The sequence below is a fragment of the Bipolaris zeicola genome (genome assembly GCF_000523435.1).
Source record: "Bipolaris zeicola 26-R-13 unplaced genomic scaffold scaffold_92, whole genome shotgun sequence".
NCBI classification, from domain to species: domain Eukaryota; kingdom Fungi; phylum Ascomycota; class Dothideomycetes; order Pleosporales; family Pleosporaceae; genus Bipolaris; species Bipolaris zeicola.
In genome coordinates, this window is record NW_006912141.1 from 37,148 (window position 1) to 61,670 (window position 24,523).

The following is a 24,523-nucleotide window of genomic DNA, read 5'->3' on the forward strand; positions in this document are numbered from 1 at the left end:
GAGATTGTCGTGGTGGGATGTTGTGATGCTGCTGAAAGAGACCGCTCGCTTGATGCCAGAAAAACGCTGTATATCGAGGCCAATCCGCCTTCTAAGTCATTAAACGGCAACTGGCCACCCGTACAATGCCCAAAGTCTTTCATTACCGCCTGCCGCGCTGGGCTGTCATCGTATGCGCGCGCTGTAGCCCAGGAGTAGGGTCGGCATAGGGTCCGCCAACGGCGCCACCTTCTAGAGTCTTACGACGCTTGAGACCACTCATGTCGTCTCCCTGAACACTGTCGGGGCGGTAGGGATCTTCTTCCTCGTCATCGCGACCACGTTTGCCGGAGTTTACACCGTTAGTGGGAGGATAACCTTGATTGGCGTACTGAGGTACAGCGCCAGGGCCTTGGTAGGCATCATGGGTGGCATTGCCATTTGAAGCACCACGCGGATCGCTCATTACATTGTAAAGGTTGCTGGAAGGTGGTGCTTGACGTTGTGGAGTGGGGTAACCCGAGCTCCACTGCGGCTGGCCAGTGGCAGCTGAACGAGGTGTGGCACGTCCAGAGCCGTTTTGGTGAGGAGAGCCAGTCATCTCGGGAGAGAGGTGGGGGTGATCGGGATGCATGGCTCCAGGTGGGCCGTTGGGTTGGTATCCATACGGGCCCCGGTTGCCATTGTAGGAAGCGTTCGAGTGTGTATACTCGTTGCCGTGATCATGCTCGCCTTCGGTACCTTGCGGCGGCGGGGCAACCTGCTCGTGGCTCTGGGGCATCATGCCGTCGGGTTGCTTGACCTCACCCTCGTCGGGTACGTCATTGATGCGAGATGGGGGTGCCATCTCTGTCTTTGGGTACGAGCCATCCTGGCGGTAACCCATCATTGGCTGTCCCTGGGTGTACTGGCCAGGCTGAGAAGGAGGACCAGAGTACATGGGCCGGGAACCATCAAAGCTTTGACCAGATGCATAGGGCATGCCTTGTTGGACAGCGCCTGGAGGCGTACTCGCAGGTGTTGTAGGTACAGAGCGAGCGTTGCTGAGTCCCGTATCGATGGATAGTGGCTGTCCACCTTGGGGGTTTTGAACGTTGTTGCCGTTCCATTCATAAGAGCTACCCTGGTTGCCCATGCCCATGATGCTCGAAGCGCTGGTGGGAGGAGTAGGGAAAGTATGTGCCCGGTCAATTCCTGGGCGACCAGATGATGGGTGGGGCTGAATGGCGTGCGGGGGCTGAGAAATAGCAGCGCCAATGGGGTTGCTCATCGAATGATGGTGGTGAAGCGACGGAGGCTGCGATGCAGCTGGTCCGGAGAGGTATCGCTGATGAGTCTGCATAGGGTCAGGTCTTCGGTTGCGGTCTACAGCAGCCATGGCAGCGCTCCCTACACTTGACCTCGTCTGATTAGACGGATGATAGAGCAGTGCACCGATGTCATGAACGAACAGAGGGTACAGCTGCTCAGTAATCTTCTCCTTGTTGGCAAACTCGAGGGCTCGCTCAAAGGGAATCCTAAGACATTATAAGCTTATGTAAGATCAAACAAAGTGAAGACTAACCAGACACCCTTGAGGTGCATGGGGCCAATCTTGACAACGTGTCGTGTCTTCTCGCTCTTAAGAATGCCATCTCGTCGACCTCGGGTCATGCCGGCGACGTTGAGAAGCTTAGTTCCATTGATCATGTGATTGTCTACAACGTGTCAGTTGGGTCAATTTCCTACAAGAAAAAAATTTCAACTCACCCTCGCGGCGCGCAACACAAACGCCTTTGGCCTCCACTTGGAAGCAAAGACTGCCTTCGTCTTCCCAGAGAGTGGCAGTCACACGAGGCTTCATTCCTGGAGGAGCAACCTGACCAGTGTGGTCAAAGGTCTGTGTCTGGTAGCTCTGAGAGCCTGGTAGTGATGAAGCTGGTGCACCAGATGACATGGCTGAACATGTTAGCCTTGTATCTATGCCATGAAGAGAGGGAGGGAGGGAGGGGGAAAACTAACCTGGTAGTTGGAGTGTTGAAGGTACCATAGCTTGGTTCATAGATGAAGAAGCTGGAATCTGCGAAGGGACGCCACCAGGGTACCCATATGGCGGGTATCCAGGCGGGCCTTGGTTGTATTGATGTTGAGATTGCATCATTGATGGCTGTGGGGGGTATGAGTAGTGCGACAGCCCCGATGGAGGGGCCGAAGCTGGAGCGTGAGCAGCAGTGGCCATGTGGGATTGATGCACGTCAGCATACGATTGCATCTGGTTCATGCTGTTGTAGCCGCTGGGAGCAAAGCTATATCCCTCCTGGGTGGTGCCAAACGGAGAGCTCTGGACGGACTGCGTGTTCAGAGATTGCGAATCTCGTCTCAGAGACTGGGGAGTATGCTTGGGGGAGGGGGTCTTGAAGCCGGTAGTCTGGCCGTTGACCGACGCAGCGTACGACGTATTGGAACTAGCACTTCCACCGCTCACCGAACCAGAGCTAATGGAATCACCGCGAGGCGATGAGTAGTTTGACGACGAGCTTGGGTGTGACTGAATTTGAGGCAGAGCTGGAAGACGTTCGCCCGAGACGGCAGATTTGGTTGCGTAATGGGATGGGTACCAAGTGTCAGCAGGGCCGCGAGCGTGGACCGACGAGATCGATGGGAGCTCCAGCTTTACGGTATTGACGAGTTCTCGAGTGAGGCTTTGTTGGTGTCCAGGGTTGAGAGGGTTGGCGCAAAGATTCTCGAGTCAGTTGTCCAGAGAGCCGAGCCTGTTGCTGAGAAGGTAAGCACGTGTTCAATGTGATGATTGCCCGCGAGGTGTTGTGGGATGCGGCGAGAGGCTTGACACGGCGAGAGGTTTGACGAAGCGAATAATCTACACCGCAAGTTAGTTGTTTGCTTTGAATGGCGAGGTTGATCGGTTGACTGCAGTGGGGAACCAACGAGACACGGGTAGACGAGGCTACAGACAAGCCAAAGCCTCTACTGGACGCGGAGAAATTTGACGGGTGCAGTGTAGAGAAGCATGATAGCGAGGAGGTCGGTGGGAGGAGGTTTGCGGTCGTGACGGTCGTGGAGGAGGAGGAGTAGGGTGAGGGTGGGTGGAGATACTGACCAGGATGAGTTGGCTGCGAACAGGCGTGACGGGAAAAGGCTATGCGCGCAAGAAGCTGCTGGATCAAGTGAACGCTGCAAACAATGCTGGGGTCTCGAAAAGCTAGTCGTTACGTCGTTGCAGTCGTAAAGCAGGGAAGTGCTGGGTAGTCGACAATGCTTTTGGCGCTCGGTTCAAAACACGCAAAGGGACGAATTGACAAATGCCGGCCTGGAAGAATAGCTGAAGATGTCTGCAAAAGCCACGAACATGTGTTGCGGGGTCGAGTAGAGTGCAGTGTTGTCGTAAACAGTCGTAACGTCGTCGCGCTTCGTTAATGCGGGTCGAGCTGTATCGATAGCGATAGCGGCTGCAAGCGTAGGGAAAAGACTACTGCGCGCACACACGCGTCAGCACTGGTGGACTGGCCGACACTCAAGGGCAGGAGAGCAAGAGAGCTCTGTGCAGGCGGCAAAACGACAGTCTATAGAGGGAAGGGGGGAGGTGGAACAGCCAGAGCGAGCGAAGGGCTTCTTCGCAGACTGCGGTGGGGAGGCGGAGGTATTGAGGCGGAGGTGGTTGGGATGTGCCCTTTGATGCTAGCTAGTGCTGGCCCAACCAGACAAGGCGACCGATAGGCGAGTGCACGGGAAACGCAGGTGGCGAGTCCGGCTAGCAAGAGTCTTGGGGGGGGAGGGGAGGGGGGGGCGGAGCAGCCAGGTGGGCGGAAGGCAGAGAGCAAAGGGCGTATACTCACCACTTCTTCAACGAGCAAACGCGAAGACTGCGAGACAATGGCGAGGGTAGGAGGGTTGTGGTGGGTGTGGAGAAGGAAGTCGTTCTCGTCGGTAATGCTGCAGGATTCTCTGCAGCGCTCGACAGCAGGCAGGCCGCAGCTAAGAGGCAGAGGTGGACAGGCGAGCAGCGCACGCGCCGCAGAGCAGTCTGATGCAAAGTGGCCGCTTTCTCTGGAGACGGCGCGTCCAATGCTTTGGACGGGATCAGTGCACGACGGGCGTCGCTGACAAGTTGTTCCGGGTGAGCAGGCTGTCGCTGTAGCTGCGTCGACGGGCCGGAGCGAATTTGCAGCGCCGGCGGCTCCAGCAGCTGGTGATGCAGAAGGGGGGGAAGACGGGTGCGTGGGCAAGAGATGCAGGCGGAGGGCGGTACGGGACAGGCAGGTAGGCAGGCAGGACAGTATTGTACATACAGTGGCTAGAGATGACGGCCGCTGGACGGGAGGTGGAGATGGATGGATGGCCTGGGGATGGGGCGGGACTCGGTGCAGCAATTAGCAGCCAGCAACGACGACAGCAGCATCAATGGATGGATGGATGGATGGATGGCATGGCCTGGCAGCAATAGCAGCAGCACACATACTTACTGCTGCTGCTGCTTGCTGCTTGCTGCTTGCTGCTACGACTACCTACACACAGACATACCACACACCCCGTCCACCACACACACGAGCCGCTGCGAGCACACAATCTAAATTCACATCGGGCTTGGTGGGGACAGCGTGAAGGGCACCATGGCATGGGCATGGACATGGGCATGGATGGGCATGGGCTGGGCTGGGCTGGGCATGGGCCTGCCAGCAGCAACAGCAGCAATCCCGTCAGAGCAGAGCAGAGCAGAACAGAGAGAGGCAGGCCGTTTCGCTCGCTCGCCCGCCCGCCATGCACGGACGGCGGCGGCCATCATGTCGCCTGCGTGCTGACTGGGCTGATCCGCCGGCGGTGCGGTTGACACGGGCGCTGGGGTGGAGAGAGGGCTGCTGACAGGGACAGGCCTGCCCGCCCATACCGCGACGATTATGCACGCAAGCGAGCGTAGCACTCGTCTACCACACAATGGCATCCACGGCGGCCACGACAGATCCCATGTACACCAGCAGATCCCTTGGTTCTGCCACTGCGCTGCGCTGGCCGGCCCCCTCCCTCACGCCCACCCACTGCCCTCCAAGACGCGGCCTGGCCCTCGCAGCTCGACCTCCCTCCTCCACCACCCTTCCCCACTCCCACAATGCCCATCCTCTCACGGCCGGCCTGGCGCGCAAGGGTGTCGCGCTCCAAATTTAGCGGGCGCCTACTTTTTCCTCGCCAGCGTCGCTTCCTGAGGCATCGGCTGCCCTCCCGATGGGGATAACACGGCTGAATCCAGCGGCCACTGAGCGCTGCCGGAGATATTCGAACGCGCACCGCGGCCACACTAGGTCAATTGATAGGGAACAGTCGTTGCAACCGCCCGCCTTGACTAAGCGGCGCCGGACCGTGTAATTGCGGAGCGCAGGCCACACACAGGTCCCAACAACTGAAAGTCCGAAAGCGCACAGTTCAAACGTTGGAGCTTCAAATCACCCTACCCGACTGCTACTCGACTCGACTCTCCCTCTGGTCCGTAGTGTGCATGCCTCTGTCGGCAGTCGGTGCTGCGCCTTCCGCCCACCTGCTACGTATGATTTGCGCGCCTGCGAGTCAGAGCCAAACATTGCACAATGGCACCAAAAAGCAGACAGCAACAAGAAAAGAAAAAGATGCTTGCTTGCTTGCACTGACCTTGACTGCACGCCGCTGCACTGCACTGCCGGACAGCCACGTTCCTTCTGAAACACAATCAACTGCCGCGGCACCCTCATCTGCTGACGATGCTCGTCATCCTCTCCCCTCCCCTCCCCTCCCTCACCCCTTCCCATAACCACACCACCACCGCTACTGTACATACATGGTGAGACGGAGCAATCTGGCCTGCCCAATTTGCAAAGGCCCTCGTCTCATAGATGGATGTCATTCCCTCCACAGGCTAAATGCCCTCTATCCAGTACTTTGCAGGGATGCGCCCGACAGTGAACGGGATAGACGGACGGTAGGCCGTGCAAGCTAGCCGGCCACCTATCGCTGGGCATTGGCCACGCCCCACGTCATTGGCTGGCTAGTCGACATGCTTGATGGGGGCAGCAGCCAGGCCAGAGGCAGACCAGCGGCCATCTGTTCCCCACGAGGGCATCCACTCGACCCGTCGAGTGGGTATCCACGCCCATGAAGCGAAGCATGTGAAGCGTGTGCAACGTGGAAACTCGACAGTGTACGACGGCCATGTCATGTCAGCGGACAATGGCCACCAGAGGGTCACAGCCGAGCCATCCAGCGCCGCGACTGCAAGCGCCGCGGCACTCGCGTCCATGGCCGCTGGTCCTTGAATGCTCCAAAGCCATCCACTCGACAGCAAAGTCGACTGACAAACGTGCCGACTGTAACACGGGCTTGACGTTGGATGTGGACGCCGCAAGGTTTGATAGGGCGTCCGTTAGTTGCGGTGAGTAGATGCGCTGGCCGTGCTAGCCGCATATGGGTAAGCCAAGCCATGGTCACGCTTTCTCACCTCGCCCTCAACAGCCACCCGCACTACCCACCTCCCAGAGTGCAACTCAATATCCATGGCTGTGTCTCGCACTCGGGATGTCTAGGCCCGGCACCTCGGGCAAGGCGTTGTTGCCGTATCACAAGGCCATTCCTTTCGACCAGCTGAAACAAGAGCCCAGATCATAGCAATACCGACAAGGGCGCCACCATGGGCCACAATGTTCAAAAAAGACGAGCAAGGGCTTTTGCATCCCCGTGCATCACGGGACTCGTAGCACGGCGCACGGGAGAGTCCGCCTCTATCCCTGTTGCAACCATGCGAACGGTGCCAGCCTCGATCCTCTGGAACAAGCAGGCCACGGCCATGCACTCACACACTTTGACAGTTGGCACCTCCTCAGCCCAACTTATCGCCTCAGGCGCCAAACTAAGAGTTCGCATCCGTGTCGTGGCTAGCTGCAACATCATACTACAGCCGTGCCCTTTACTTGCTGCCAACTCTGTGTCGACGTGATGCTTGAGCATGCGCTCACTTCAAAAGTTTGGTCGAGAGCAACATGCTGACCCACGCCGTACCACGACTTGATGGCATCATCAGACAAAACGTGACCGGGGAACCGATGGCATCATTACTTGGTGCCAACCACGGTCGGGGGCTGGGTGGGAAACAGCCAAGTCCAGGAACTCGACTACAGTACCGTAGTACGGTTGGCAGTGTGTGTGTGAGGGGGGCACTAGAGGCAAGAGGTATGGCAGAAGCGCTCAAGCGACCCGGGCTGTATCACTGTGTACACACAAAGACTTGCAGTCGAAGAGAGGTGTGGACGATGACCTTTAATGGTCGCAGTCACACGGCGGCCTCGTGGGCTAGGGCGTGTAGCAGATATGCACCGGTGGAAATAAACGTGCAGTGCAGCGCAGCCGGCGCGATGTGGGAGGGAGCGGATCGTGGAGAAAGGCGGGCGTCCGTGTCTACCTCCTACCTGGCACTTGCTACTTGCTACTACTTGCAGTCCCTCCACCTCCACCACCAAGCTGGCCAGAATAGATACTGCAGTTGACCGATGGAAGACGGGGTCCGAGTCAGGCCACTGCATCATCTCAGCACATGACGAAGCTTCTATTTTCCAATACTCTCAGACAGGGTTCATGGCACGGGCGCCCTTGTGTGCTGTAGGAATGTATCAGCCTTTGGTCATCGAGAGCATCGCGTTCTCGTGCAGTGGGGTCTGTGTCCATTCCTGTCCAACTGGCAATAATTAAAGCGCAATCTGGGCTCGGATGTCGCGTACTCACCCCGAATTGGTCTTTGCCACGGCCGCAGTCCACTCTCGCCTGCGCCGCCGCCTGGAGAGACGGCAGAGCCAGCGACGAGGAGCTCAAGGCAAAAAAGGACAGTCGACTAAGCTCTCGCTGCCGCCATCTCTGACCACCTCCATCTCTGCCTCTATCCCGCACCAACGTTCCTGCAGCGTGAGGCAATCCCGCGATGCAGCCACTTGGACTTTGACGGGCCAGAGCTCATATGCAGCGAGCCGCGCCTGCATATGCGTGTGATGTAAGGGAACCCTGCGTGGTGGCAGCTAAGGCGACGCCCCCTCCAACCAGCATGCCAATAGCGGACCCGATGGAAGACGCTGGAGCGGGCGTCTTCGCATGCAGTCGCACCGACCCCCTCGCGTCCGCGCTCTACGGCGCACGAGTCGAGCGCAGACGTGGAGCATCCGGCATGGACATGTAAGTATTGTACATGGCAAGAATGGCATTTTTTCTCTCCTCTGGCACGCAACGATGCCTCTAAGAAGCAGCTGGATCAGCGGCGCATGCTCGTTCGACTGCTCAGATAGGCGTCGGGGCTGCCAATCACCACCGGCCACGTCAGGAAGCCCAGTAGAGCCGTTATCGGGAAGTGGACGGAGCAGGCTAGCCACGACGGCGCCGTGCAGCTCGTGGGGTGCGATGCGGCCGCGTGATTGGTCGGCTCTCGGCTTCACCGGTCTCGCATACTGCTCGCGTCCACTCCACCTGCTCTTCGACGGCCTCAACAAAGTTCAACAAATAGACAATTCCCAAGTGAGGGGTTCATTGTTCGCTCGAGCTGTTTCCCGCCCTACTGCCAACCCCTTCACCGCTCTTCTCGGCTTTGGTTTTTGTTTTTTTCCAACTCATTCATTGTTCGCGCGAATCTACTACTCTAGGTGTAGAGCACTCTACCCAAACCTTCAATAGTCCATTGACCACGGCTCCGGCACTAGCCCGCTGCGCCTCTCCCTTGCGTCGTGACAAACTGGTCCGGCAACGTCGGCCTCGGTCTACACGCAGCATTATAACGGCTGCCAAAAAAGCATGCGGCCATGTCGCAGCAGCACCAGCAGCAGAGCCGCTTGTCACCAAGCCTTTGCATGATCCGCCCGACGTGCTTTACATGCATCGCCTTGGCGTCCCGCCCCAGCTACAGGGCGTGCTGCAGCCTGGAGGCTATGTCATTTCGATTGCGCCTCCTCCCTTCAATGCTAATTGTGGCTGACGCAATACTCGATGTTCGTCATGTAGCTTCTTCGAGACGCCCTATATCAGACGACACCGCTGTTCTAAGAACATGTTGTCTGAGCGCAATCATGCATAGACTGCTTTTGGGTTCGACAGTGTATTTAGCCTGCCGCCGTCTCTATTTGCAACCTCTCAACCATCCACATCAGCCCGTAGACAATGTAATAATGTACATGTCTCGATTCGAATCGCGGTTATGAAAAAAAATCGCTCTGAGCATATTGGCACGGCCCAGTATCACATGGCCAGCTCTGCCCCAACGGGTAATTAATTCCTTTGCTCATGAACTCATCCTAGGACGCTTTCTGCGCCGGCTGCCAAGTGACCTTTGCACGCCGAACCGTAATCATGCCATAGCTTGATGACATGGTGCCGTATAGCATGCTTTTTGGAATTCGCTTGACTCGGAACGTCAATGGTTTTTATCCGACAAGGTGGTATGGGCGGCTGGCTAAATCGCGGCCATCGCTTTACATACGTGCACTCGGGACGATCCATCTGAGCACAATAAATGTTATGGCATCTTGAGGCACTTAGCCCGAAACTCTGCCTTGTAGAGCATCCACTTTTTGTCCTGATGGGAGCTTTTTAGCCTAGTTTGATCATAGCCCAGGCGTGGTCGGTCTTACCTGCGTATCCGAGGGCAAGCAATAACAGGCTCCTGCCGAGATAGTTCTGGTAGGTTTTGTAGCCAATGGCTATCCCATCGGACTAGACACCAGATTGAACAAATCATGACGCTCAGGCCCACCCTGCGTGTAAGCAAACATCCATAGCGACTACCAGCCACGCGTCAGCCGTGGTCCGCACGCAAAACATCACCCGGCTTCTCCAACCATCCGAAGATACATACCCAGCATCAAACGCGCTCGACCAGTTATCCCGGTGTGGGCTGGGGGGGTTGGGAAAATGGGCTGATCTATCACGAAAATCTCTGCATGCATTGCGGGCCGAGACCAGTCGCGCCTGGTACGTGTGCGCGGTTAACGGTAAAACTAGCGTCTTTAGTGATGCGAAGTTGCTGTCCGTGTAGTCGTCTTGAGTGGCTGCCGTTCGCATCCTGCGAACCATGGTACACGCACACGCCATGTTGCCCCCTAACCAAACCATCGCATCAGCTTGAACGAACTGGATGCCCACATCCCAGTGTCACTAATTACGTCCTTGCGCTTGCAAACCCCCGCATCCGACGCGGTGCTTATTGAGAAGGGTGAACCACCGATACTGGGCGCTTGGTTCGACTTACAACGAACTAGCAACTTGGACGTGCTGCTCTCGTGTATCGGACCCGGTGCGTTTCTCGATGGGTACCAGGCGTATGACGTTGTGGATGTTACGGAGTATCAACATCATGGAATATTGGGGACATGTGGTACAATACGTATGGATTTGCATGGCATGGGGAGCAGGGCTTTTTGCGGGGTCCTTTTTTTTGCTCTCGGGAAAAAATACATCCTCGGCTCTACTTTACGCAGTGCCATTATTTCGTTCTCGCGACTCGTATTGTCGACATTAATGGGGTCATCAGAATTAAGCCGGCTTTTTCCGTTGCGTTGCAAAGAAAAAAACCCGAGAAGCAAAAAAAGAAGAAGGGTTTGAAAAAAAAAAGTTTCTGTTCCCATTAAATTTTCCCCACTCCGAATCAAACAAAGCTAGTAAAAATGTTCGGCTGGGAGGGGAGTAAGGGAAGAAAACAATAGATCGAGATTTCAAATGACAGATGGGTTAGACAATAAAGTCTGTATCTCCAAACCCTGAAGAAAAAAAACATCTCACGTGCGCTATTATTGTTTTGCTTTGGGAGACACACGACACAAACTGTATGTACTTACTTCAAATGTACTGGGGGGTAAAAGGCAAGAAAGAAACAAGTCGCCAAGCCCCGTTTCGTTTCCGATTGTACCGTAGTATCTAGCAAGCCCTCTCCCCCCCCTTCCCTTCCCTAGTATTACCCAAGAAAAAAACCCTAGGCAAATCTAGGGCCCTGCGAACACATGATGCACATGAAACACTGGTTGTCGCAAAATCTACACACACACACACACACACACACACACACACACACAGAACCCGCGATTTTGTTTATACGAATGAACGGGGGAACTTGTGTAGAAGTAAATTAGGGGGGAGAGAGCAGCGGGCGCACCCTTCCTTCCTTCGCCCCGTCTTACATTCTGGCGCCCGCCTTTTCTACCACTTAGTACTTACATACTCTTACTACTTTACTTTACACAGCGATAATCTGCCGAGTAATTGACGTGCGTCGTTGCGGCCCGGCTTTGCATTTACTTACCAAAATGGAGCGAAAGAACGTATATAGTTTCGGTTTACTATGTCACGTTTTTTTAAACGCTTTTTTTGCCTTGCATGGGGGAGGGGGGGGGTGAGTATGGGTGAGTGGGTGACCCTGCATTTTTTTGTTTAAAAAAGCTACACACCTACATATACGTATACGAAAGCTTAGTTTGAGTGTTTGGCGAGGTGGAGGGAGGGAGCGGGATGGGCTGGGATTGGATTGGAGGGGAAGGGGTTGCAAGGGGGGAGCTTCTTCGGTCAGCGAGGTGTGTGAAAAGTTGAACCTGCATTTGGGATTGTCCCCCGTTTTTACCCTTTTTCTTTCTTTCGGTCAAATTTTCCTTTGCGTAGCCCTGTTCGTGATCATGCTTCTAATACTTGCTTGTCGCGGATCTTACTGTCATTTGCGGAGCGACACGTTGAACAAGGGTTGTTGTTGGGGAGGGGTGAGGGGGAATTAGGTTGGCCTGTGTTTTTTTGTTTGCTAGGGGGGGCTGTTGGCGGCGGCCGGGTGATTTAGAACGGCGAACAGAATATGGTAAGAAGATGTATGGACTGAACGACGGACGAACTGATATGATCACGTGCGGCGGGTATGATTTGAGATTTGGGGAAGGTTGAGCGTGCGTAGCGGATTACAGTGGAATAGATTTGTACAACTAGTAAGATTATTATTCGCGATGGAGTTTATTTCACGTGTTGTTGAGTTGAATCTGCAAGTGTGGTAGATGCAACGTTGCAATTGCTTGTGCAAGAGTTGTTTTGTAAATGTGTTTTTTTTTTCGTATAGGTTGTAGAGACGTGGTACACGTGTCGGAGATTTATGACTGAATCGATGTATCTAGTACAGACAAGTGACAGACAATCAGTCTAGTAGGGGACATGAGCAGCAAGAACGAATAGCAAGACGTGTGATACCAATCCACCTTGTCCTGTCTCTTGAGGTATTTATCGATTGAGTCATATGTTAGCTGGGTCTTTTCCTTGTTGAAATATATGTCTTATAAATAGGCAGACGAATATACAGTGGTGATGCTGGCAGATTAGCAGCTATATCTACTGTGCTTCCATTTGTGCTATGTAGTCTAAGCGAAAGGAATGTAGCGAATGAGCAACTGCCAGTATGTAAAAGATACAATTAGATTATTGAAGTAGTATTAGTCATTCTGAAGACGTGGTTACAGTGTAGTATATATAAGAATCGATAATAGCTGACCAGTGAACTTACTTCCAGTTACTTTCACCTTTAAACCCCTAAAGAAGCACTTTCTAGTAAAACGATGACAATTTGGTCTCCTATAGTGAATAAAATCTAGATTAGTATCAAGAGCTAGACGAATGCAATGTAGTGAATTACGCTCAAGCGTTCACTAATAGGGCGAACCAAAGACTTGAAGAGAGATTACAACCAAAATCCTATAAGCAATACAGCTGCCTTCAAGATAAAATACTCCCTCAAACCAAACTTTGGTTCTCTGACAGCCGACATCAGAGTCATTTAAATACAGGCCCATCTCCCTCTGTCTTCCTCAGGCAGTCGTGAACATCTTCATCACACACCATCATCTTGACCAAGTCTTTCTTCATCACCACATCATCACCAGCGGTCAAAAAGCATCATCACCATCATCATAATCACCATGCCTTCCTTCACCCTCTTCCCAAAGCTCCCAAAGGAGCTCCGCGAGCAAATCTGGCTGAAAAGCCTCCCCACCACCAGCACCGTCGAGTTCAACGAAGCAGAATTCGACGTCACTTCCATCTCTCCTCCACTCCCCCATCTCCTCACCTCAAAGGAAATGCAGGCCACAGCGCTCTCCTCTCTCTCTCCAACCCCTTACCCCATATGGGGTCCGTCAGACTGGGAAACCCTCCTGCTCGACGGCGAAAAGATGACTTCACAAGTCATCATTCACGCATCAAAATCCGCTTCATTAACTATCACATGGACGGACGTTTGGAGCGTGCTGGGAGATGCGCTGCTGGCGGCGCGGTCGCTTCATTTTGTGTGTCGGGAGCCGGAGCGGTTGGCTCGGCTGTTTATGCTAGAGGAGAAGGAGTGGCTTGGTGTGGGCCAGGCGTGTAATGAAAGGGGGTTGTTTATGAATGAAGAGAGTGTCGCCGGGGAGAGGGCGACGAGAGAGGCGTTGTGGAAGGGGGTGACAGTCACTGCTAGTAAGCATACTGTGGAGGAGGTTGAAGCGGGGTTGGGAAGAGGTGAGGTACATGTGTGGAAGTTGGGAGAGGAGAGGTTTTCGAGGGGGTTTGGGGAGAAGAGTGAGGTGGTGACGACGAGGGGGTTTGAGAGGGTGGAGGTGGAGGGGGCCGAAGGGGCCTCGGTGGCGCAGCTTCATCATGCCGCGAAGGCTTTTGAGCCACGCGGTGGAATGGAGTTGGAGGAGGGAGAGGAGGAGGAGGCGATGCCGAGGTCAGTAGAACTGACTGAGGACGCAATCGCGAGGCACTTGGAGGAGTGCGAGAGGATTTGGCCCCCAGAGCCAAAGGATCCTGGGATGGAGGAAGGGAGCATATCATATCCCGATAATGCTGCCGTTGAGAAGTGGCTTGGATAGCCATGGGACGTTTTTTTCTCAGCACTGGCGCCAGTTTGGAGGTATATCAATTCAGTATCTTTTGGACTTCAGTAATGTGTGTATTTTTTGTGATAAACATCTCTTTCGTGATGAATAATTGTGCTATCTACACTATAGGATTGTAGTATTTGAATTTGTTCTCTGGGTCCCACTCACTCTTCAATTTAGCTAGCCTCTCAAGTCTAGCATTGTATCCATACACCTCGGGCTTTGACTCGTCTCCACTTGCATAGTTGACGTAGCAGTGTCGCTTCTTGCTACTATCTTCGTCGACGCCCCTGTAAAGAGCATTGCGCATTGCATGTATATGACTCTCAGCAACCTTTGTTGTTTCCTTGTCTTCACCAGCCCACCAAATCACTGCGCTCGCAAGGATGGGTAGTTCGCGCTCCTCAGGCGCCAAAGCAGTTGAGTCGGGGTCAATAGCGCGTACTCCCTGCATTCCGTAGTTCTCCATAAGCGTGATGGAAGTATTGAAACGGGGATCAGCTGTGTATTCTCCGAATATCGTAAAGGCTTTGCGAACACCCTGGATGTCCCAAGCAGGCAATGAAACACCAGCTCCTAGAACGTTTTCATTCGATGTACAGGCTTGACTGGTGAGATTGTTTCCAGTCACTGTATATAGCTCGACATAGTTAACAATATCGACCTTGGTAAAGATCGGGCCAAGAGCTATGAAACGTGCAGCATATGGCTCAGCCTGTGCTTGTGAACCCTCATATGCGATAGTGTATAAGACAACAGGCTTAGGAGCAGTTAGCTACGCCATCTTCATAATATTAGAATATAACCTACGTTGATTGGGTCGACAGCGGGAAGTCTTATAAACACTCCGGTTAGTGCCAGTTTTGCCGGACGCTCCGTTGAATCCTCAAAGTCGTTGATTAAACTGAATAACGCCTCAACTTTCTCCGATGAGAAAATCAGAGTATAAACCGTCCAGTCGGATGGGACATCGTAAGTCTTTACTTCAAGGCTAGTAACGATGCCAAAGTTGTGACCGGCTCCTTGCAGTGCCCAGAATAGGTCGGCATTCTTGGTTCGAGAGGCTTCAACAACTTCGCTATTGGCTAGGACTACTCGTGCAGAAACAAGACCATCGACAGAGTAGCCATATTGACCTTGGAGTAGGCTGTGGCCGCCCCCTAATAATGGACCTGCTACTGAAACACAATTCGAAAGTCCAGTGACTATCAGCAGTTTTCGATTAGCTTACCAAACCACTTGACCAAGATATCAAAACACTGGATTATACCTACCGGCGTATTTGCCCAAGGCGAATAGAGAACGGGTTATCTCGTACTGCTTTGTACCACCGCCAACTATTGCCGTCTTTCCATCCTCGCTGAGCGTCGTGGTATTGAGCTTTCTCATGTTGATTTGAATGCCATATGGTAGCTCATTCAGCGTCGTAGTCCACCCGTGCCCACCAGAGATAGCCAAGAACGGGACATTGAACCGATTAGCAAGGGAAACTATTGTCTGCACATCGGTTTCGGTTGCTACTTCGACGACTACATTGTAGTTTGGGGAAATGCGTGGAGAAGACCCGCGAACTTGTAAATCGTCCCAGCGCGCATCCCAAGGGAATGTGATAACAGCATCCTTCGATAGTAGTGGGTGCAACTCTAAGACGACTTGCTTCAGATCATCCGAATTTGCCAATGACCTATGCACGGCGCATAATAGCCAGACGATAATGGGGATGAAAATCATGGGGGTTGATGAGGGACACCTGCAGTTCGGGTTAAGGAACACAAGGGAGAAAGAAAGGGTAGCATGGCAGGTGCAGGAGATAAGAGAACCATTCCTCAAGTTATGCGGACAGTGACTAATCACTTTTCCGGTTGGATCTTAACCGTGCTACTTATCTATCCTTGTCTTTGCTTAGATGCATGAATCCCAGACGATGTACGGGTTCATAGGCAGTGTCCTGCATCCTAGTCCCGAGAGGCTGAAGAAGGAACGCAAACTGCACGCCGACATAGCGGGGTGCCGTAACCAAAGCCATGCTTTTGTGCAAAGGCTGGCTGTGTGGCGAGCTGGTATGCAGGTCTTAGATTAATACTTCGGATTTGATAAAGCTTAGTGTTCCTCTGTACTATTCTCGAATAAGAATGTGTGCTGTGTTACACTGCTATCCGGATTTGGTTTCCACGTCGTCGTGCACTTCGCTTGTTCTCGCCGCACGGTCCTCAGCATTGCGTTTGCAGTACTAGTCTCAGGCGTACCATATCCTTACATTACAATCAGTTGAAATTCAAAGTGAGAAATAGCTGGTATCGTGTCCTCACTCTGTGTCTTGTGTGATATATCGCATTGCCAAATACTAATCATTTCGAAACCTCACCTCGACCGCCACCCTTCTCTCGCTTATGCACCGAGTATCCCAGAGGCTCAAAATGAAGAAGAGTATCCGAGTCTTAAAAACACAAGACTTTAGGTGCATAAGTGGAAAAAGAGAAAAATATATGAATTCTAAGAACCTTGATTTGCTGACAGATTCACATGGCACAACACACATTTCTCAGAGGAGTGTCATTAATAGTCATTGAGGATAACGTATGTTTTCGAACGTAAAAGGCGCTATGTACGTTCAAGATTGCCGTCAGCATTCGCAAATCAGTTGGACTCCGATGCCGATATCGTAGCAATACAACCAAGCACGCTTTCAAAACCACACGAACCTATCTCATTTTCCAACCTACACGCAGCAAGACATGAGAATGCGTTCAACATAACTCTGCTTCCTCACCTCTCTTCCTCAACCGTCCCCCTTAACTTCCCCAACGAATCCACAACAACCACCCTCTCCTCCCCCTCCCCCCCAAACTCAACAATCCTCTCCTCCTCCCCACTCCCCTCCGCATACCAAACACACCTTATCCCCGCTTTCCCCGCAGGCACCACATCTCTATCCCAACTATCCCCCACCATAACCACCTCCCTCCCCTCAACCCCCAGCGTCTGCAGTGCCCTCTCAAACAACCCATCCACCTTCGCCACCCCAACCGCATTCGTAGTAATCAAACGGTCAAAATACGGTTCTAAGCCCAACGCAGCAACTGTGCGTTGCTGAGCATCTTGCGGGCCTTCGGTAACGATGGCTACGTGTTTCCCTTGTTGCTTGAGTGACTTGAGTAGGGGTATTGTACCGGGTTTGAGGGTTAGATGTTGCATCAATGTTTTTTCGTACACGTCGAGTATTTCTGTTACTTGCTCTGGGGTAAGGGAGAGATTGAGAGTTTTCAGTGTGCTTTTAAAGCGGTCGGCGCGATACTCGTGGCTTGTTTTACCGTCTGTGAAGGCGAAGGATGTGGTTTCTTTGAGGACTTTGGAGTATGCTGCTTTTAGGTCGGCGAATGTGATGGCGTCTTTTTGTGGTGTGATGTTCTGGGCGCTTCGTTGTTGGATGATGAGGTGTAATGTTGCGTCGACGGCAGAGGAAGATGCTTTGCGGAATTCGTGGAGAGTATCGTCTAAGTCGAAGAACCACCAAGATGCAGTTTTTAAGTGTTCGCTTCCCATTTTTGAGAAGTTAAGGACAGTAGAGCTGTTGATCAGATTGTTTTGTATGACTTGATATCTCTTTTAAGAGGAGTAGTGGCATACCGTGATTTTGTTGACAAGTTTGCAATCGCCGCATTGGTGCACAGGTGTGCCTTAGCGGGGTACTTAGGGTAGGTTGACGCGACCTCGTATTAAAATTCACGTTAGGTAAAGGCATCTGAGTATTCAATACAAAATTCCAACATATTTGTCCATATACTCTTATCTATTTTCAGATACCGTATGCATTCAATGTGGTATCATGTGGCCCCCGAGTCTCGTGCAAAATACCAAAACGCCAACGCTATGCAGAAAGTGTGATACGATTGCCTTCTCGATACCTTATTGCTCTCGCGCTAGGATCATCTTTTCACGCTCAGCTCTCCGCCTGACCTCGCCCTTCTTTGTATGTCTCCTTTCATTTTCTTCCTTCCTCTTAAGAGACTTGAGTTCCTCATTCTTGATCTCACCAGCCTTCTTGACTGTCTTAGGAAGATGCCTGTGCTTGTGAATGCGCTTGATCTCTGGCATGTGCTTGTATCGCTCCACGAGTGCTTCTTCATATTGAAGTTTTTGTCGCAAGGCAAATGACTTGACGCCGCGTCGTTCGGACGCCCTTGCGCGCCATAAGCGAACATTGCCGTCATCAGATCCACTGAGGACGTAGTTGTTGTCGGGACTCCAGGCGACGGAGAAGACGCGCTGCATCCGCTTTGTATGATAAGTATCACGAGAGTGGCCTTTTTGGCGCTCCCATAATCGGATAGTCTTGTCATAGCTACCAGTGATGAGTTCCTCGCCAGTGGGCGAAAACTCAATCGACATGACTGCCGCAACATGTCCTTTCTGTTTGGTGTCAATGAATGCTTTCTGATGAAGGTTAGGTTGGACAAAGGGCTTACCAGGACTTGCAGAGCCCGCTTCATGTTTCGCATATCGAAAATGTATCCGTTGTGATCTTCCGAGGCAACAGCAAAGTTGTAAGCCTCCATTGGGTTCCAGGAAAGGCAGTTTGCGGCAAAGTTAAGAACAGTGCGGTGAAGAGGCGAGTTTGTGCGTGCATCATATAGGATGACTGCTCTGTCTGTGGCGCATGATGCTAGGATTGAGGTTTCGACCTGATTGAACTTGACATCTGTAATGGTATCGATGGCCTTTTGCACAATTAGTACATGGTATACATTTGGTCAGAAAACAGAACTTACCGATGGCCATACGAGGCTTGATACTGGAGCTCCAGAAGTTCTCGATGTGTCGTATATGGAAATGACGCTAGAACCGGCAGCAAAGGTGGGCAGCGAGCGATGGTGTGTGACGGATGTAAAGGCTGAATTGCCGTGCCAGGTTGCTTTGGGTGGCGACCTAGATGGCTGGGCATAAGGTTCGAACATTTGGATTTGGCGATCAGAACCGCAAGTTATCAGCCTCTTGTCCTGTGTCCAGCACATGCCCTTGACGAGGTTCTCGTGCGCTTGTGCCTGCCATTTCTCTTCTCTGCTTGTAAAGTCCCAAACTTTTACAATGCCATCACCGCTGCCACTGGCGAAATGCTCGAGGGAGTTCGGGTCCTTTGCAAAAGAGTATACACCATCGACATGTCCGGGCTCAAAACTGCCTAGAAAAGGTTGCGCAAACATGCGCTCGACTTTTGTCGCATTGAGAGCTCTTGTATATTCTCGCGCGCGTTCGAACGGGTGCTGGTTGGGATCGAGATTCCGAGTGACCTTGGAAACACTCGATCCAGGCGCCTGTGTCGAGGCAGTGGACCGGCTGAGGGCTTTGATCTTCATTGTGCTTGTCGTCGCTGTCCAGGTCGTCCAGAGTCGCCGTCGCGAAACTTTTGGCGGGTCTGCGAGATTTCTAGAGGCAAGGGTGGGGCCAGCCAACCAGCAGCGCCGCTAGCCAGGTTAGCGTGGCGGCACCGGCCAAAAGATCTAGCGAGACCGCCCACAGCGCTTTTTGGCTTTGACGACAACCTCAAACTCCACGACCAAGTATCCCATCACTAACCCGGACGACAGCCACAATGAAGTTGTGAGTGCCTCCTCGAACCTACGCACGATTTCTCCCGGCATGCATGTTGGCGCACCGCGATGCTCGTCTACACGTGTTCCGGGGCGCCAATGCCTGCACCTGGGAAAATCTGCAACATGCGACAGAACAGCTGCTAACATATCATTTCTAGCCTCAAGGTCGGACGCGTTGTCGTACGTTAGAATCGCTCGAATCCGCTCAAATACACTCACTTACAGTCCGCCTAGATCATCACCCGGGGCCGCTATGCCGGAAAGAAGTGTGTGATCATTTCTCCCCTTGACAACGGCACCAAGTCGCACCCCTTCCCCCACGCCCTCGTTGCCGGTATCGAGACCTACCCATCCAAGGTCACCCGCCGCATGTCAAAGACCAAGCAGGCCAAGAAGAGCAAGGTCAAGCCTTTCGTCAAGCAGGTCAACTGTATGTGGAAGTGAGGCTGGTCGGAGGAGCAGGTACTAACAGTAGCAGACACTCACATCATGCCCACCCGCTACACCATTGAGCTCGAGAACCTCAAGGGCGTCATCTCTGCCGACACATTCAAGGAGGTCTCGCAACGGGAGGAGGCCAAGAAGACCGTCAAGAAAGCATTCGAGGAGCGATACCAGTCCGGAAAGAACCGATGGTTCTTCACTCCCTTACAGTTCTAAGCTTTCCCTTTTTGGTCACGGCTGGGCGCAGATGGGCATGATTTGGCACGGAAGATTGTGCATGAGCATGTCGGTGGATATCATAAGATGACAGGACCCCAAAATCCGGCCTGGCATCATGGCGTGTATATCGGCTTGATAATCAAAGCATGAAAAATCCGGCATCCGGCTCAATTCACGAACTTCATGAAATGCACATGAGTTTCCACATTGGCCTTGTTATTTTAGGTTGTTGGGTGTTGACGTGATGCGTTGGGTGATGCTGATAGTTGTAGTGCCACGCCCATGTCCTATTCGTTTTTTCAACTGCCCTATCGAACGATTCTACGATGATGCGATACTAGGATGCTACGGAACCAATGAGACTATGTATTGTGACTGACTTTTAAGGTTCAATGCAAACGAACGTTATCATATGGGGATGACAGATGAAGGCTTGAATCGTGTCAAGGCAAAGGTCCGAAGTATCGATTACACCCATGTCATTTCCTCGGGCATCTTCATCTAGTCTCTCAGAAAAGGGATATCATAGTTATTACTCAATCTACCTGCAACCCAAAAATGGGACATACACACACTCCAGCAAAATGGACGAACAAAGATCTGTCACCGCCAACGACATGGAGAAAAAAAACTCTCAAAACCAAACGCTTTCGCTTTTCCCATGAAATAGGCCCAGCTACCGCGCAAAGCCCATAAAAGACTTGAAAAATCCGAGATTGGAAAAAACAAAGAAGAAGAAGATGAAGAAGGTGTCGTAAGAAAAACTTTCTACTGCTTAACCTCCTCAGTCTTCTTCTTGGCCTGCTCCTTGCCCTTGTTAAGGTAAGCAAGGAAAACATCACAAGCATCGCTAATCATCCTGAGCTCAAAGCTAACGGCGGCAACACCCATCTTGACGACGCCATTGTTATAATGCGTCTTGTTATACTCATCCTGCCAGGCACCATGGACATAGTTGACAGGCGAGTAGGCATACTGCTTGAGCTTCTGTGTGTCCTCCTTGACGATGGGGAGGTGCGACTCGAGGGTTGAAAGGCCGCTGTCGCCGAGCTGGTCGGCGCGGGCGAGGTAGGGCGAGATGTAGGAGTAAGGGGTGCGCAGGTAGGGGTGCAGGGGCGCGACGACGTTGTTGTACGTGTTGCTGGCAAGGGTAAGGGCGCGCTCGCCGTAGGGATGTGTCTTGAATGTTTCGACGCTGTCGTGCACGACGGGGTACGAGTTCAGGTGCTGAAGGTGTGTTAGTGTGTGTGCGTGGCGTGGGATGGTGGCGCACTGGGGACAGTAGTATGACGTACCGAGAGGATTCTGGAGGTGGGCACGTCGCCGTTGGTGAGAGGGACGCCGTTGGTTGCCATGTTGCCGTCGTCAGTTGCGTGTGGTGCCATTGGCTGGAGGAGTTTGTTTCCGTGTAGAACGAGATGTGAAGGTGGGGGGCTTGCTGCTATGTTCTTGTTGAGCCGCAATGAGGGGGCAACGGAATGGATGGATGGAGAAAGAGAGAGAGGAACAAATAAAGTGAAGCAAAACCTGCAAAGGGGTTTCTCTTCGCCTTATTATAATGACCCAGCCGCTACTATGATGTGACTGAGCTTTGGTTGGCGGGACCTTGCTAAAAACGGCGTGGCTTGTGTGCGGATGTGGTGGGAGCTGGGAGCACGAGTACGGGTGTGCAGTTGCATGTGAAAGTGCCCTTATCGATAGGCCACCACCAATCCGTCAAATCATTTCTTTATCAACCTCCCCCTTCGTATCCGCTACTGTAACTCGATGCCCACGCGCATGCCAAAACAACGGCCAATGCACAACCCCCCTTACGCCCGTGTTTTCGCCGCCCCGGTTTTTTTCCCTCTACCTTCCATTGTTCGCTGCCACTGCCTTGGGTGGGCGCGGGATCCGCATGCGCAATGTTGAGAAAAGAGGAGTAAGATAGAGAAGTGCCGATGCGTATGCGTAAGTGTTAGAGTGACGAATGCAAGCCATTTGTTACACAGGGCCCAAAGTCAAGAATCCCCGATGCAGCCTGTCGCTTGCACCGTAGGTCTTACACATGCTCGTTCCCCCTTTTTATCCCCGGGCCAATTGTATATTTGAAGCGATATTGCACAAATTGAATATATTTTCAGGAGCTGCGTGTCGCAGCGCTGCAAGTTGTGTTCGGGGCTGGGTTCTTTGAGCTCTGTCTCTGTCTGTCTCTCTCTCTGTCTCGTCTTTTGACATGTGAAAGACAGGGCGAAGGAAAACGCGCTGGCCAATCCAAGCCGGACCACCCGCGCGCGACGTCAGATAAAAGTCGGCCCATAAATCCCTGGTCCCGCGCGTACTTGGCTGCCCTGGCTCGTGAGATTTACACCAGGTATAGCAACTCCATGCTGTTCTAAATTAGTAGAAGCAGGATTTCCTTGCCTTCCGACATCTTCTCTTACTCTGCCATTTGCACCTCACATGATTGAAAACGTCTTTGGCTTATCACACAGTTTCTTTCCCTTGCGCCTGCCTGCCCACCCTTGCCATTGATCGCATTCGGGCGCCTGCTCCGTCATACGTTGCCACCACGGGTACTCTGGCCGTACAGCTCTTAGTGCCAGCACGGCGCTGTGCATCTGCCATTGCAATTCGGTGGAGAACATCGTTGAGCTGCCTTGTTTCCCGCGTCTGGGATTCAAGGGCCTATGCCAGCCCTTGGAATGGGCAACAGGCAACGCGATTGCATGTGAAAGTGGAGTCCCTCCTATTTTACATACATGGCTGTTTTTCTTGGGAAGTAAGTAGTAAGATCTCGGCTCGTGGGTCAGAGGGGGGAATGTCGGGTCGAGGCCTAACTGTCCATTGCGAAAAGACGTGCAAATAATAGGCACCTACCTATTCCAGCCCCATGCATCTTTCAACTACTGTGACTCGCATCTGGGATCAGAGGCCAAAACGGCCAATTGTCTTCGGCCCTTTCTCTATCTCTTATTCCCTATCTCTTGTGCTATGCTGCGTTGTGTTTCTATGCACTACCTCTATCACATGACTTTGGACTACCAACGATAGAGAGAGAGAGAAAAAAAATCGGATATCCACATTCAGCTGCTGCCGAGCAAGTCAACCCAACGAGCCGCGGCAAGTCAGCCCTTCCATCACCGAGATACCTCGACAATCGGCTTTCCTTCGCATACAGGGCGGTATGTCGGGAAGGATCTGGCGCTACGGTCGCACCCACCCATGTCCACGCCACTTTGCCCTCTCTCTTGCTCTATGCGATCGAAGAGAGAGAAAAATAGTCTGTTTTCATGCGGTCATGCAAAAGTGGGTTATTGGTCCTAGGTGTACATGGCCAAGACAACAAGGCTACGTAAGCGAAGCGCAAACGAACAAACGGCGTTTTGGCATTCTGGGAACGATCGCTCAACCTCGCTCGATTTGTTGAGGACCTGGTTCCGTAACGAACCCAACCTGCCAAACACGCGCGCGTCGTCCGTCCCTAGGCAACCCCAACCCCCAAACCGTAAGAATACGAATCCGAAACTCGGGTACTCCTTTGCCGTTGACTTGGCATTCTGGTTCACAACATATGAACTACTTTCTAGACGAAAAGAAAAAAAATTAAGAAAAAAAAGGAAGCAACATAGACCGCATAGTGCGCCGTTACACCCAGCAACCGTCTCCAAAAAACCCACAGATTGATCACTTACAACAAGTCACTCTAACTATCCCAAGTTCCCACTCATCGTCATACCACATTCCCTCTACCCCACTAACTCCCCCTCCATCCAACCAAAACCAACCCTCTACCTCTCCACCTTATCTCTCCCATTTCCCCTAGTAGCCCCCCCCAAAAGTAACAACACCATAGCGTGTATCGCTCGATCTCCCTCCTTCCCTAACCTTATCCACCCCGCCCCAATCCCCATCTTTCTTCGTTCGCCCCGCGGAAAAGTGACACAGAAACGGAGACACACACACACGCCCTGTCAGCCCAGCATATACCTCTTACATTACTATACATATTGCAACATTGTCTTGTTATTTGCCCCGCATTCTGGGGCCCAAAACGTCAGACTTGCATGCTGTTGCGTCGCGCGCCCGCGCGGAGAGGCGCTCCAAATCACGGGGCCTGGACTGGCATTCTTCTCCTGATGCTTGGAAGGGGAGGGGGGTGCCGTAGGGCGTAAGCAATAATGCGTGCGTTAGCTATATATATGTAAAAAAAAAGTATCTTAATTCCTCCGTTTCATCTATTTGGCCGGAGTAAGGGTGTTGGGATTTGGACAAGGCGTATTCAAGCGAAAGAATATTTTCGGACTTCACATACATCCACACATGTGTGCTATGAGACTTTTTTTCTTTTCTCTCTTTTTTTCCTTTTGCGAGATACGTGGTTGTTATGCAGAGTGAGATGTTTCCCCCCCCCCCCGTTACGCATAGCTAAGACAATCGCTCGAT

At 52.5% G+C, this 24,523-nt stretch overlaps 11 protein-coding genes across 11 annotated transcripts; 5 read left to right on the plus strand and 6 right to left on the minus strand.

Annotated features, from left to right (window-relative positions):
• Positions 1–142: 142 nt before the first annotated feature.
• Positions 143–2,239, minus strand: COCCADRAFT_26917 (uncharacterized protein; the record flags this gene model as incomplete). The annotated part of the gene is made up of 4 exons (XM_007714896.1): positions 143–1,496; positions 1,544–1,676; positions 1,729–1,917; positions 1,981–2,239. The coding sequence occupies 4 exons, from the start codon at positions 2,237–2,239 to the stop codon at positions 143–145; spliced, it is 1,935 nt and encodes a 644-aa protein (XP_007713086.1).
• Positions 2,240–4,549: 2,310 nt separating this feature from the next.
• COCCADRAFT_98311 (uncharacterized protein) lies at positions 4,550–4,915 on the minus strand (the record flags this gene model as incomplete). Its single annotated transcript, XM_007714906.1, has 1 exon — positions 4,550–4,915. The coding sequence occupies one exon, from the start codon at positions 4,913–4,915 to the stop codon at positions 4,550–4,552; it is 366 nt and encodes a 121-aa protein (XP_007713096.1).
• A 2,059-nt stretch (positions 4,916–6,974) lies between these two features.
• COCCADRAFT_26918 (uncharacterized protein) lies at positions 6,975–7,478 on the plus strand (the record flags this gene model as incomplete). Its single annotated transcript, XM_007714897.1, has 1 exon — positions 6,975–7,478. The coding sequence occupies one exon, from the start codon at positions 6,975–6,977 to the stop codon at positions 7,476–7,478; it is 504 nt and encodes a 167-aa protein (XP_007713087.1).
• A 464-nt stretch (positions 7,479–7,942) lies between these two features.
• COCCADRAFT_26919 (uncharacterized protein) lies at positions 7,943–8,944 on the plus strand (the record flags this gene model as incomplete). Its single annotated transcript, XM_007714898.1, has 3 exons — positions 7,943–8,154; positions 8,226–8,563; positions 8,622–8,944. The coding sequence occupies 3 exons, from the start codon at positions 7,943–7,945 to the stop codon at positions 8,942–8,944; spliced, it is 873 nt and encodes a 290-aa protein (XP_007713088.1).
• A 3,958-nt stretch (positions 8,945–12,902) lies between these two features.
• On the plus strand, positions 12,903–13,835 carry COCCADRAFT_98312 (uncharacterized protein; the record flags this gene model as incomplete). Its single annotated transcript, XM_007714907.1, has 1 exon — positions 12,903–13,835. One exon carries the CDS (start codon positions 12,903–12,905, stop codon positions 13,833–13,835), a length of 933 nt encoding a protein of 310 aa, XP_007713097.1.
• Positions 13,836–14,020: 185 nt separating this feature from the next.
• On the minus strand, positions 14,021–15,575 carry COCCADRAFT_26921 (uncharacterized protein; the record flags this gene model as incomplete). The annotated part of the gene is made up of 4 exons (XM_007714899.1): positions 14,021–14,024; positions 14,057–14,619; positions 14,655–15,049; positions 15,119–15,575. 4 exons carry the CDS (start codon positions 15,573–15,575, stop codon positions 14,021–14,023), a joined length of 1,419 nt encoding a protein of 472 aa, XP_007713089.1.
• A 1,035-nt stretch (positions 15,576–16,610) lies between these two features.
• COCCADRAFT_98317 (uncharacterized protein) lies at positions 16,611–17,387 on the minus strand (the record flags this gene model as incomplete). Its single annotated transcript, XM_007714908.1, has 1 exon — positions 16,611–17,387. One exon carries the CDS (start codon positions 17,385–17,387, stop codon positions 16,611–16,613), a length of 777 nt encoding a protein of 258 aa, XP_007713098.1.
• A 363-nt stretch (positions 17,388–17,750) lies between these two features.
• On the minus strand, positions 17,751–19,198 carry COCCADRAFT_37491 (uncharacterized protein; the record flags this gene model as incomplete). Its single annotated transcript, XM_007714909.1, has 3 exons — positions 17,751–18,254; positions 18,311–18,562; positions 18,614–19,198. The coding sequence occupies 3 exons, from the start codon at positions 19,196–19,198 to the stop codon at positions 17,751–17,753; spliced, it is 1,341 nt and encodes a 446-aa protein (XP_007713099.1).
• A 236-nt stretch (positions 19,199–19,434) lies between these two features.
• On the plus strand, positions 19,435–20,095 carry COCCADRAFT_37492 (uncharacterized protein; the record flags this gene model as incomplete). Its single annotated transcript, XM_007714910.1, has 4 exons — positions 19,435–19,442; positions 19,594–19,615; positions 19,670–19,865; positions 19,914–20,095. 4 exons carry the CDS (start codon positions 19,435–19,437, stop codon positions 20,093–20,095), a joined length of 408 nt encoding a protein of 135 aa, XP_007713100.1.
• Positions 20,096–20,193: 98 nt separating this feature from the next.
• On the plus strand, positions 20,194–20,343 carry COCCADRAFT_98273 (uncharacterized protein; the record flags this gene model as incomplete). Its single annotated transcript, XM_007714911.1, has 1 exon — positions 20,194–20,343. A coding segment is annotated over one exon (150 nt), but the record flags the coding sequence as incomplete, so codon positions are not given.
• A 523-nt stretch (positions 20,344–20,866) lies between these two features.
• COCCADRAFT_37493 (uncharacterized protein) lies at positions 20,867–21,483 on the minus strand (the record flags this gene model as incomplete). The annotated part of the gene is made up of 2 exons (XM_007714912.1): positions 20,867–21,325; positions 21,394–21,483. The coding sequence occupies 2 exons, from the start codon at positions 21,481–21,483 to the stop codon at positions 20,867–20,869; spliced, it is 549 nt and encodes a 182-aa protein (XP_007713102.1).
• Positions 21,484–24,523: the final 3,040 nt, after the last annotated feature.